Below are 14,073 nucleotides of genomic sequence, written 5' to 3'. Positions count from 1 at the left end.
CTGTATTGCTATGAACTTCCCTCTCAGGACTGCCTTTGCTGTGTCCCATAGGTTTTGAACTGTTGTATGTTCATTTTCATTTGTTTCCAGAAACTGTTTGATTTCTTCCTTGATCTCATTATTAACCTGTTCATTGTTTAATAGCATGCTATCCAATCTCCATGAATTTGAGTGTTTTTGAGTTTTTTCCTTGAGGTTGGCTTCTAGCTTCAGACCTTGTGTCCTGAGAAAATGCTTGCTATGATTTAAGTTATCTTGAATTTGTTGAGGCTTGTTTTGTGTCCTATCATGTGGTCTGTCTTTGAAACTGTTCCATATGCATTTGAAAAGAATATGTATTTTGCTTCTTTGGGATGAAAAGTGGTGTGCGTATGTGCGCGCGCATGTGTATAAATACATAAATAAATCAGTTAAGCCCATTTGATCTAGGGTATTGTTCAATGCTACAATATCCTGGTTGATGTTTTGTTTGGGATATTTATCCATTTTTGTCAGTGGGGTGTTAAAATCCTCTGCTATCAGTGTGTTGCTGTCTATATCTTTCTTGTAGCCCTCCAAGATTTTCCTTATATATTTGGGTGATCCTATGTTGGGTGCATATATGTTTATAATGTTTATGTCTTCTTGATGGATTCTTCCCTCCAGTATTATGAAGTGTCCTTCTGTGTCTCTTTTTATGGCCTTTGTTTTGAATTCTATTTTGTCTCATTATAAGTATTGCTATCCCCGTTTTTTCTCTCTGTCCATTTGCTTGGAACATTTTTTTCCCACCTTTCACTTTCAGTCTGTGTTAGGTCCTCTGTTCTTAGGTGGGCCTCTTGTAGGCAGCATATGTGTGGGTTATATTTTTTTATCCATTCAGTTACCCTCTGTCTTTTGTTTGGAGCATTTAATCCATTAACATTTAAGGTTAATCCATTAACATTGATAGGTACTTATCCATTTTACCCATTTTGTACCTGTGTTCCTCTCTCTCTCACTCTTTTTCTTCCTCTTCTTAAAGAAACCATTTAGCATTTCTTGCAGTACTGGTTTGGTGGAGGTGTATTCATTTAGCCTTCTTTTGTCTTGCTCCTTATTTCACCTTCCATTTTTAAATGACAGCCTTGGTGGGTAGAGTAATCTTGGTTGCAGGCATTGCCTTTCATTACTTGGAATATTTCTTGCCATTCCCTTCTGACTTGTAGTGTTTCTGTTGAGAAGTCAGCTGCTAGGTGTTTCGGGGCTCCCTTGTATGTTACTACCTGTTTTTCCCTTGCTGCCTTTAAGATTCTCTCTTTGTCTTTGAAATTTCGCTTTTTTAATTATAATGTGCCTTGGAAACCTCTTTAGGTTCATCTTGATTCCTGAACTAACTTGATTCTCCTCAGGTTAGGGAAGTTTTCTGTCATTTTTTCAAACAGGGTTTCTATCTCTTGCTCCATTTCTCCTTCTGGTATTTCTAAGATTTGAATGTTGTTGCATTTCATGTTGTCTTGCAGTTCCTGTAAGCTACCCTCATACTTTTTTAGTCTTTTTTCATGCAGCTGCTCTACTTGGGTATTTCTTTCTACCTTTCCTTGCAGCTCATTAATTCAGTCCTCTGCTTCATCCATCCTGCTTGTAATTCCTTCTAGTGTATTTTTTTTTAAATTCAGGTACTGTAGTCTTCATTTCTTCCAGGTTCTTGTTTATAGTTTCTATCTTCTTTTTCATGCCATTGTAGTTCCCACTAAGTTCCTTGTAGTTGTCAGTGAGTTCCCTGAGCATCCTTATAACCATTCTTTTGAATTCTATACCTGATAGTTTGCTTGCCTCCATTTCATTTAGCTCTTTTAGTGAGGAGTCTTCCATTCCTTTCAATTGCAGATTTTTTCTTTGTCTCCACATTTAAGGTGACTCTTTTTGTTTGTTTCTGCTATTTCAGATCCTCTGCTGTGCCAGCTGTCTTCATAGGGTGAACTTCTGTGCTAGGGGTTCTGTGGGACCCAGTGTTGTGGTCTCTTTGATCTCCTCATCTGGATGCTCTAGGATTGCCCTTCCATATGTTTGGGTTCTCTTATTGTACTTGGGCTTTACCTATTTGTGGCTCCTTTGTTGGTGGGTTCTCCCTTCCAGTGGGTTTACTGTTTTTCACAACTCCCACCATGTCTTATGTGCTGTTGTACAGGTGTTGGTTAACAAAGCAGTATTACCAGACCACCAAACCTACGCCAGCAAAAAGAACCCCCCTACCACATCAGCTGTCTCAACCTCAAGAGAACTAATGAGATTAATAAACGTGAAGAAGGATTGTCGATATTATGTGATATGACAAAGGGAATACGAGATAACTACAAGAGGGAAAAATGCTGTTGTGTGGTAAAAGGGAGAAGACTTGATAAGAGTTGGGATAGAACTGAGGTGAAGAAAGGGAGAGAGCAAAATTTACAATGTAAGTGTAACACAAAAGCGCTCTAGGAGCAGCGGGGTAAGAAGGGGGAAGAGTATACCATGAAATTTGAAGTGAAATTGAAAAGGTGCTGGGCCAATGGGAGCAAAATTGCGGAAAATTTACAGCAAGGTTGATAGCAACGACAGTTGAATGAAATTTAATGAAGGTGGAACAGGAATAATAATATTGAGCAAAAGTAAAAAGTGAATATGAGATGTCTACAATAAAGAAAAGTGATTTTGAGAGGATGGGAGAAGCAAAATAATAAGAGTAAGAAGTAAAGCCCAGGTTGAGAGAGGGGACAAAAGAAAGAGAGGGGAAAGAAAAGAAGAAAGAAAGAGAAAAGAGAGAGGAAACAATGAGATAAAATTCCTTACTCACTATAGTGAACAAATAGGAGTTCCTCTGGAGAAGTACAGCAATAACCGTGATATTTTACCCAACCAGCCACTTTTTATAAAAGGTGAAAAAGAGATAACACTCTTATTAGAAGGGAAAAAGAATGTTAACTGACTTTAGAAAGCAGAGTGCTTATGGGAAGTTAGATGGACGAGAAATAGTGAGAGTATGGGACAGAAACTTGGCATGGTATGTGAGAAAATAAAGTTAACCATAACAGTTATAAAGCTCAGGAAGATGGCAAAGCAGATTAAGACCAGGGAAGGGTGCTGTGTGGGATTTGGAATACTAATAGTATGGTAAGAAATATATAACTGAGTAAAAAGAATAAAAGTAAAAGACCAAGAGTAGTGTGTTATTAGAGTACAAATGAAGTGAAAGAAAAATTAAAATGCACTATGAAAGGGAGAATAAAGAAAACAAATGAAAATGATATCAAACAAACAAAAAAATGAATTCAACGGAAAGAAGAGAAATTTAAAAAAAATGCATATTCTGAAGGATAGCAAAGTGAAATTTGGCCCAGCTGTTGGTGTTCACCTTCTGACTTCTTTCTGGATTGTCTCTGATTTTCTGGCAGCTCCAGGTCTTACTGTCTTAGTCTTGAAAAAAAGAGAACCAGCCTCCTGCTAACTTTAAACCTGCAAAGTGGGTTTTGCAGGTTTCCCCTGATCCTGTGGGCAGACAGAGTGGGGCTGGGCTCTGTTTTTTTTCCTTTCCTGTGGTTCCTCGAGGATGGGGGCCAGTCTGGGCTACAATCGTCACAGGTGCCCAGTTTCCAGCCCACACCCTCAGAGCACTAGGCAGCCTGCACTGTCTACTCTGCTCCTATGTGCCAGGCCGGCACTGATAGTCCACCTCATTTTACAACCCTTAGATCAGTCCATGAGGTACCCTGAATGTCACGCCTCTCCACCTTTGTTGGCCTGGGTGCTGAGCACACACAAAGTCCCTGCAGGGCAGCTCAATTCCCCTGTTGAATGGAGTCTCTTTGGGCGCTGCTTCCTCTCTGAGCCCCTGCTGCCCCACTTTGATCAATCTGTGAGGCACCCTGAGTGGGAACAGATTGTGCCCCCATTCCTTCCTCTTCGCTGTCCCGGCTGCTGTGTTCATGAGGACCCTTTGCATGTAAAGTTCCTGTGCATGCGAGGTCCTTGCACAGCGGCTGAAAACCCCTTGTGAGAGAAGACTCCTTGGGTACAGCCTGCAGTTCCTAACAAGCGCCCAGCTTTCCACACAGACCAACTCTCAGACCAGTTTAGAGTCTATCTGTGTCAAGGCCAATCCCGACACATCTCTTCTCCCAGCTCTAGGAGTCACCTGGCTCCCCGATTTCTCTCGTACTGTTCCAGCCAGCAAGCACTGCCCCAGCCTGGGTATGCTGCCAGCTGTGTGTCTCTCACTGCCTCTTTACCCCCTCAGCGACTTTAAGTGTTCAGGTCCTTCCTGGCGCGGGTCTGTGACTTCCCTGCTCTGGGAGGGGAGGAAGCCGCTAAGTCGCAGTCACTGACCTGGCCCTCCTCCAGTGCTCCTGCGGCTGCCACGGTCTCCAGTGCACGGTCTGAGGACCTTCCCGTCGGCCTTCAAAATCTCCTTACCCTCCCTTTTTAAGTGTCCTCTGTAACCTTTGGCTTCCAAATTTCATGTCAGCTGGGATTCTGTTGGCTGTTCACTCTGTTCTTTGGAAGATCGGCTACATGTCCCAGTTGGATGCACGAGTAAGTGGGCTCAGCTCCCACCTATCTTGCTGCCATCTTCCCCAGTCCTGTCCTAAATTCTTTACATGCATTATCTCATTTACTCCTCAGTAACTCACCAAGACACAAGATACTGTTGTTATCCCTTTCTGAAGATCAGGAAACTTAAGACTTAGAGCTGTTAAATCAGTTGCCCAGTCTCACACAGCTACTGAGGGGCAAATCTGATTTTAGGGTCCAAGCGTTCTGACTCGAGTCCATGTTATAAGCACTCTGCCATACCAGTTCATGGTAGAGCATAAATACTATGATGACAGAAGTACACAATAGGTGCGAGAGGAACGTGCTTTAGGGTCTAGGTTGTCTAGGACAAAAAACAGGTTCACATTAACCATCTTGCAAGTCCTAGCAGGTTAGGCTGACATCTCAGTGGTGACAAGGGCCTGCTGGGGGCAAATAGTCAGCGCCCTGGGCAGGAGTCTACTATTTTTGCTTAGGGTGCCAAACTGAGCTTGGCCAAGTCTTGCTGTTCTTGGTTAATTGATGACTCTGTGAGGCTTACTGAATGGGATTGGTAATGACGTATTGGAGGTGAGGCTAGAAGCTGTCTGCCCTGGCTAGTTGTGACCAGGCCCTAGAAAGAACCTTCCCAGTGTTTTTTTCTACCATATCATCCCAAAGAGAGATTCACTGGGACTAACGAATAGAGAGACATTGTAACCTATCAAGACATTTTTAGGTTTCTATGGACTTTATTGCCCCTCAAATGAGCTATTATTAATGGTAAGCTATGTTCATAATTATTTGTACAAAAACGATTTCAGGCCATTTATTCTAGGAGTTTATGTAGTTTAACAGAAGAAGTGGTTTCTATGCAAAGAAACCCCATAGCACAGTAGGGACCAAATGAACTGGCAGAGTCTGACCTATCTTTGTTTTGCAGGATTACATCACCTGATATAGACCAGCTTTACTGAGTAAATCAACTTTTACTAAGTGAATCATCAAAAGATGTTAATGAATTTGAAAATGATCTAGATAAATTCACAATAGGAGGAAAAATCATAGCTACAGTAAAGAAAGGATGTAGTGTAGATTTTCTTCAGTTAAGTAATAAGAAACATAGTTTATTAATTGAGTCAATAAATGTGTTATCAATCAACAGATGTGTATTGATCCCCTGTGGAGGGCCCAATACAGTACTAAATAAACAATCACACAAATATATGTAATTATAAACTGTGGCACATGATATGATGGGAAGTTAGAGGCTCCCGTAGAAATGTATAATTGGAGATGTGGTCTGGTGCTTGGGGTCAGGAGCTTTCCCAGAGGAAACTGAGTATAGATTTGGAGGGGAGTAGGATTAACTGGGAGAAGAGGCAGTAAGAAGTGTTCCAGGTAAAGAGGGGATGTGTCAGTGCTCTGAAGCTAGCAGGTGTTCTTCTACGGACCATCAGTTCCTGACAGCACTTGCATGTCCCTGTCACAACCTTACAGTAGTAGATATGTTGGCACTCTACTGTCTGCTTCCCCACGAGACTGCAAGCTCTGGCAGGAATCTTTGTTTTGTGTCCCAGAATTGTCTGTTACTTCTGAGGATACAAATATGAATACAAATTTCATCTGATGAATACATCCAGCTCAAGATTTTGACTCTTTTCAAGACAGATGTTATGCTGGGTCATTTTTCATATTAGGCAATAAGGCTATAAGATAAGAAATTGAGGATCTCAACTTGAGTGTCTGACAACACAGTGGGTGTAAGTTATGACACTGAAAAACACATTTTTTTGCATTATTGTTCTTTTTCTTGAGTTTAATTTATGTCATCAAAAAGCTACTTAGTAAACAACTTCAGTGTAGAAACTTTACAGTTGGAGAAGGAGGTGGCGTGGATACCAGGATTACTTCTCATTTCCCTCATTTATAAAGCTAGTTCCTTTCCTTTGTATGAACTCAAACACAAGGATCAGCTCAGTCTGGTATCAGTGACTCAAACTTGCTTAAGTCCTGTTTAAAAGTTATCATAATATTTAATATATTTTGGGGCTATTGTTTATTTTAAAACTATTTAATAGGGATTTTTTTTTCTAAAATGGGCATGTCCTTATTGTACAATATATGTCTTAAAGTCTACAGATGTAATTGAGAACAATAATAATTTATGCTTACTATCTCTTACTTTAGGTTCCATTAAATGACCCCTGTGCATGTGCCTCTTTTATGGGTTTGAAGCCTTCCACGAGTAAATACCATCTTGTACGAGCAATACTGGAGTCAATAGCTTTCAGGTACCAAAACCTGCACTAAACTCCTTTCTCCACCATTTTTATCTTGCCATTTCCTTTTATTAATTTCTATACAATTGGAAATTGTTTTTGCGAATTTCTCTTCCTTCCTTCCTTCCTTCTGTCTTTTTTTCTTTCTTTCTTTATTATTCAAATACATTAGTCTCCACCTTCCCGCCACCACTTTCCCCTGCCCCCGCCCCCCTCCACCCTCAATCCTCCCCCACTTTGGCTTTCTCCATGGGTCCTTTATACATGTTCCTTGATTTGACCCTTTCCCTTCTTTTCCCCGTGACCCCCCTCCTTCCTTCCCTCTCGTTACTGCCAGTTTTTTTTTATCTTTCAGTGTTGCTGTTTATATTTTTACTACTTGTTTGTTTTGTTGATTAGGTTCCACTTACAGGTGAGATCATGTGGCATTTGTCTTTCACCCCTGGCTTCTTTCACTTAGCATAATGCTCTCCAGTTCCATCCATGCTGTTGCAAAGGGTAGTAGTTTCTTTATTTCTGCTGTATAGTATTCCATTGTGTAAATGTACCATATTGTTTTGATCCACTCATTTACTGATGGGCACTTCAGTTGCTTCCACCACTTGGCTATTGTAAATTGTGCTGCTATGAACATGGGGGTGCATATATTCTTTTGAATTGGTGTTTCAGGATTCTTAGGGTATAATCCCAGCAGTGGAATCGCTGGGGCAAAAGGCAGTTCCATTTTTAGCTTTTGAGGAAATCCTAAACTGTTTTCCACAGTGGCTGTACCAGTCTGCATTCCCACCATCAGAGTACTACGGTTTCCTTTTCTCCACACCCTCGCCAGCACTTGTTGTTTGTTGATTTTTAAAACTGGAAATTTCTTAATTTTAATTAAGGGTTTATATGTTTAGTTTAATTCATACTGTATTTGACACAATATGTTCTTACTGCTAATTTTCGTAGCATCTCTTATTTTTCATACTAAGTAGTACCAGTACCACTTAGATTTAGTATCTGAAAATACAGTGATATTTTATTTTTTTAATTTTTTAAAAAGATTTTATTTATTTATTTTTAGACAGAGGAGAAGGGAAGGGGGGAGAGAGAGAGAGAGAAACATCAGTCAGTTGCCTCTTGAACCTGCAAACCAGGCATGTGCCCTAACTGGGAATCGAACTGGAGACGTTTTGTTTTGCAAGATAATACCCAACCAACTGAGTCACACTGGTCAGGGCAATTTAATGATTTTTTAAAATATCCAATTTCTCAAGCATTAGGGATTCAAACTTTGGACTTTCAAAGGTTTTTGTATCTTATTTGAATATGCTTCTGTGAGACTCAAAGGTTAAATCATCAGAATTATTCTTCATGTATATTTTTCTGTGCTCTTTTTGTGATGGGGCAGGTGTAGTTCATTAAAACTAAGAATGCGCCTGTTGTGGATATGGAGCATTTTAATGTTTAAAATTTCCTGTGGTTATGAAATGATTATTTTTACATTTGGTGAATTCTGTTAGATGTTATTTATGGCATGTTTCTTAGTAGCTATCTATTAAATGGATGCTTGCCTTATATTTTTATTTGTAGGAATTGTTATAGATGAAACTCAGTTCAATAATAAAAATTATACTCTTTTGTATCAAAGTGAAAAGCACAAGGCCCTGAGCCTCTTGTTTGAGCACCTGTTATCTACTTCTAGTTAGCATAATATATTTCTTAAATACTTTCTTTGCATATTATATATATAATTATATATACATATATACATACATAGTTATATATTAATTATTAAATTAATTACATATATAAATTTTATTACAATAATTAAATATATTTAAACTATTAGCTATATAAGTTGATTAAATTTATTATACATTAATTAATAAATTAATGTTTATTATATAAATATAAGTTAATTAAATTATTAAATTACTGAAATATGTAAATATAGAAAAATTATAGATATACAATTATATGTTGATTATTAAATTAAATATAATAATGAATATATAATATATACACATTATATATAATGTAAATAAAACCACAGGTTTTGGTTTTCAAGTGTAGAAAAAAATAGAGAATTACTATGATTTCAATTTCCTCTAAATGGTTACCTTATTTTTTTAACTAGAAACAAACAGTTATATGAGGTGATGCAGAAAGAGATCCATATTCCTGTAACAAAAATCCGGTATGTAAACTTGTTTCTAATAGATTTAATTTGAAATTAGAAGTATGTGGTAGCTGCTATTAGCATTTTCATCATATGGTTATTCAAGATTTCAAGAAGAACTTAAACCTAGCTTCTTTGCAACAAACTTCTTAGTCATAGAAATTTAGACAGGAAAGTCGATTTTGGATTTATGGAGAATATAACACAGTATGGAATTTGGGAGGATCTTTGCACCCATATGTACATTATAAAAATCTTTAAAATCTCTTTTTTGCGTGTGTGGCTATTCTTTTGGCACAGAAGCATCACATTTTCTTTGCTAGAGCATCCAAATGAATTCTTCTGTTGGCTTACTTTACTTGGCCTATTTTGAACTAGTCCCAGGACAAGCAGAGCAGATAGGAAAACTGATGTCAGGAATAAGAAAAAATGTTTCAAGATTACTTAATAAAGTCCTCTATTTTCAGGTCGATGCAAGTCGTATAATTTTGGAATTAAAAAGTAAAACCAAAGGTCTAAAAAAAATTTGATCCTTAAAAAATATTTGTATGCTCTTGTTGTGGTAATTTATCTCGGATATCTTGCTCCCCACAGGGCAGATGGAGGAGTCTGTAAGAACAGTTTTGTAATGCAGATGACTTCAGACCTGATTAATGAGGATATAGACAGACCCATCCACCTTGATATGTCCTGCCGAGGTGCAGCTTTTCTAGCTGGCCTTGCTGTTGGTATGTGTGGGTTTTATCAAAATGAGAGCTGTGTTGCAAACTATTTCTTACGAATAGCATTTCTCCTTCCAAACTATAAAGTTACAGAGAGAGTCTGGAAAACCTTGGTGTCCACTAAGCTCCATAAACATATGCACCTGGCTCACAAAATATGCCCTTGACCTTCTTTGTGGGTGGGTCTTCAGCACCTCTTTCAGCCTTACTTCATTCCTTCAGTCCTGGGAATGAGGTGAGGACAGTTCGTTCTCAACTGCTTTGGTCTTTAGCACGGCAAGGTCTCCCGGTAAACTGTGACATTGGAAACAACTCCATTCCTTTTATTTATTGAACATTTGTTGAGCACCTTGCTACATGACAGTCACTGCTGGAAATACAGTTTAAAAGACATAGACCCTACATGGGAATCTCTGGTGTGAACAGACAAGTCCACTGATTATTAAACTTAATGTGAAAAACCAGCAAACAGCTATGGTGTAGACTTCTCAGAGGAGGCAACAAAGAGCTCAGTTTTGAAGGGGCTAACAGGCAGCTAGCTGAGGAGAAGGTAAAAGGTGAGTTATCCAGCAGGAAAAGCATTAAGTGCTGATATATGATGAGAGCAAGAGGGAGGCTGGGCAGGTACCCAGAGGGCCAGGTGTGGTGGATTCCTCAAAAAGAGGAGTTTGGGCTTAATTGTCAAGGCACTGGAGAGCCACTGAAGAATTTGAAGCAGGAGAGGGACGTGGACAGATCTACATTTGAACACATCACTTTGACAGTTAGTGAAAGGATTAATTTGGAGGGGTAAAGAATGGAAGTGTGAGGCCAGCTAGGGGCTCCTTAGGAAGCAGGATGATACCTGTGTTCCTGTGTGAAAGGAAGGAGTGTTTGTGCAGAACAGAATTTTTTTTTTTCATTTGTACCTGAGGACATGTTTCCCTTGACTCTTTTAGAGTTAGGAAAGGGGAGACGGAGACAGAGACAGAGAGACAGAGAAGCATCGATTAGTTGCCTCCCTTATGTGCCTGAACCAGTGATCGAACCCATAGTCTTTCAGTGCCCTGGACTATATGCTCCAACCCACGAAGCCACATGGCCAGGGCCAGAGGAGAATATTTTAAAGTTTAAAATTTCAGGCTGATACTTAGTGTAGTCAAGTTACAAATCCAAAAAGCATGAAATCTTGGTAAGTTCAACTTAAACTTTATTCTATTAATAATCTGTTAATTTGGATAAAATTATTACAATCACTCTCATTTAACTAATATTTGCATAATTCAAGTTTAAGAAAATAACTTTCCCTTAAATGATCATTTCCATTTACAAATTTAAAGGTTTTTGTATATTTTAACCCTTAAAATTTTAATTTAGTTGGCTTTTAAAAATAGTTACACATAACTGAGCAAGTTTAGACCTATTACAAGGAAAATCTAATGTATTTAAACAGTTCTTGCAAAATGAATAAATTATGTTTATAATTAGAGTAAATCAAATTCTTATAAAATTCTTTTATTATTCATAAGAATCAAATTCTTCTATACTTTTCACTTCATAAGAATAAATATGTCACATTCTCTTGAACACTTAAAATACTGTAAATAACAAACACTTGCCGATTATCCATACACATAACAGAGTGGCTTGAGTTTTATTTACTTCACTTTGTATTTAATCTCAAGCCTTTCTAGTATTGTACTATGATACTTCACTAACTATAGGGAAGCAGTTTGACTTTCTCAGAACAGCTGAGATTTCTGGTTAGATGGCTTCTTTTTCAGAAATTTGAGACTGAAGGCTATGTATGTTCTCTGTATTTTCAAAATTCACTCAGAAACTGGGTCTATTCAATACATATTTAATAAAATGACTAAAAATACATATATGCCTTAGTGTAAATAATAAATACTGGAAATAAAGGTTTTAAGAACATATTTGTTTTTATGGTTAGACTTACCTAACTATAGTATACTAATTAAAGCTATTTTTAGTCTTTTTAAAACTTCTATTAATATCTTTAAATACAGAGTCTAAAATCCTATCTTTGTAAGTAGAAAGAATGTGACCTGACAGAAAATTTTAGAAGAATTTTATGTGTCAATTTTATTGGTAGGAGAAAGTGTACTTCACAAAGCCTTGTCTCCTAAGTACTTCAGAGTGAGTATGTACCAAGTTTATTAACAAGATACCTTTACCATTTCAGACTACTTACCTTCATAATTATGTGTTTTCTTGCTGCTTATTATAAATCACCTGATCCTCTTTGTAAAGAACAATATATGCTAGACGTCCAATATTATCTTGAATAGGAATTTAAGTAACGTATGAAATGCAATAGTTTGCAAAAGAAACTATTTATTCTATTAATTACCAACTTTGAATTTTATGCATGTCCTAAGGAGTTGCCTCTTCCCTCAAGATACATTCTTAATTTATCTTTGTTTTTTAATTCTATAGAAAGGAAATATACTATTTTTTACTTTATTTTCTTAACAAATCATGAAATTAAATGAGAGGGGGTGGTCGTTCTAGAAATGACTCGGTGCCCTGCCACATGTAAATAAAGCTGATAGTTAGAAACCAAAAGATTTTAAAATCCTGGTGTATTTATTCCCTTGGATAGTTAATTTAACAAAATTCAAAAGCAGCACAATACTTTGGATTGTGTTTTAGATTAATAATTGTGTACTTTTGCACCATTTCACATGCGCTTGTGGATAAACTTTATGGACTCATTATTTGCTTCAAAATTTGAGAATAATTTTTTCATCTATAGGGTTTTGGACAGACAAGGAGGAACTAAAGAAACTGAGGCAAAGTGAGATGATTTTCAAGCCACAGAAGAACTGGCAAGAATATGAGACGAGTATGGAAAACTGGGTTAAAGCAGTGAAGCGCTCCATGCACTGGTATAACAAGGCATAGCACATACAGATGAGACAGAGCTCAGGAACACCAACACAATGATGACTGAGAGGAGATTTAAAATGAGCTTTGCAACCTGAGGAAAAAAACATTGCTTTTTTGGAAACAACAACAGCAACAAACAAAATTTTTAAAACCCTCATTTTTTTTTTACCCAAATCCTTGGAAAGATTACAAGGTAGCAGTGCCTCAGAACTTTTCTATCTTCTGTTTTATAGTGAATTCCAAAGGATATTAACCATTTGTAACTATATTTTGACAGATATGGGTCTTCTTTTTTTAAAATACTGGGTTAATGGTACATAGGAACATAATTGTTTACTCTTCAAATCAATAGTCCTGGGTCAAGACCACTCACATTTTGTTCCAAAATTGTATGGAAAATATTCCTTTATTTAAAACTAAGTGAACTCTTCGAAGTTCATATTGCTAAAAAATAGAAAGGATAACTGAGGAAATGTGGAATTCTAAAACACTAATATTTTAGATTTAAAGCCATAATTATTTCATGTTGTATCCAAATACAAACTCAGTAAGTCCATTCTCAGACAGGCTTATTAGTTCTTTCCTTTATTGGGTTTAAAAGCATTGCCTTCATTTTTTTCTTGTTTAACCAGTATCTGAGTATTATTTATGTGTTAAAAACACTGAAGAAAATAATCTTAGCTGATGAAACTATAAAGGGTATTGATTCCTAAGGAACAAGAACATCCTATCTTTTCATTCTTAAATAGCATTTCTTTCAAAAACTTCTGGCTAAGGTATAACGTAACTTTTTTTAAACAAAATGCAGGCAGTAAATATAAATCTTGCCTTCTATTTTTTATCTTTCTTAGCTGTTTAGATGTTTGCATAAATATCATTTGTTTTTATTAAGTGCCTAATTGACAGAACTTAGGTATCTTTTTAATTTCCATCCTGTCTTACTCATCTCTATGAGATAAGTGCAGTGGGTAGCTGACAGAAGTGACCAAGGGTGTTCATGCTAATGATTGTCCTAGAGCCACTGAGCCAGAGATGCCCAGAGAGGGGCAGAGACACCTCTACTCTCCAACTTTTTCGACAGAAGTAATATAGAGGAGTAAGAGTAGTGAGTATCTTCTGGCCAGGAGTAAAATTGCCTTAAGGCAGTTGATGACCTTACAACCTGTTCTCAGGTTACTTGCCCTGCCTTACGTTTGAGCTAGGTTCCTTTTAGATTGGCAGCAATGATGAATTTACTTCCCAATTGGTCAGATTTTATCATATAAAGTCCTATAGCTAGCTGTTAATAATAATGTAATTAAAGAAGTTACTGTTACAGGGAATTTTTTTTTTTTTGACTTAGGAACAACATCCTCCTCTCCAAAACAAACAAAGAAACAAACAAGATGATTAAGAAAGCACAAATAGGTTGGTAGAATTGTGCTTTAATGTGTCTTATTCACAACCTGAAAAGAAGAATTTTCTAATTTTGTTTGTATTTTCCTCAATGAAATGATATATTGTCACA

The 14,073-nt window shown here is 37.2% G+C and overlaps 1 protein-coding gene across 1 annotated transcript in view; it reads left to right on the top strand.

The window, feature by feature from the left end:
* The window catches only part of GK5 (glycerol kinase 5), a 125,038-nt gene extending 111,913 nt beyond the window's left edge, over positions 1–13,125 (top strand). The window contains exons 13-16 of the mRNA XM_054575089.1: positions 6,700–6,803; positions 8,911–8,970; positions 9,547–9,680; positions 12,433–13,125. Coding sequence (XP_054431064.1) covers positions 6,700–6,803; positions 8,911–8,970; positions 9,547–9,680; positions 12,433–12,581 — 447 coding nt within the window. The 3' untranslated portion in view covers positions 12,582–13,125. The remainder of the gene's footprint in view (positions 1–6,699; positions 6,804–8,910; positions 8,971–9,546; positions 9,681–12,432) is intronic.
* Positions 13,126–14,073: the final 948 nt, after the last annotated feature.

This window comes from Pteronotus mesoamericanus, unplaced genomic scaffold, assembly GCF_021234165.1.
Source record: "Pteronotus mesoamericanus isolate MK-2021 breed Mesoamerican mustached bat unplaced genomic scaffold, CSHL_Meso_final contig_27, whole genome shotgun sequence".
Lineage (NCBI taxonomy): Eukaryota > Metazoa > Chordata > Mammalia > Chiroptera > Mormoopidae > Pteronotus > Pteronotus mesoamericanus.
The sequence above is the reverse complement of the archived record's forward strand: the minus strand, read 5'-3'. Positions and strand labels throughout refer to the sequence as shown.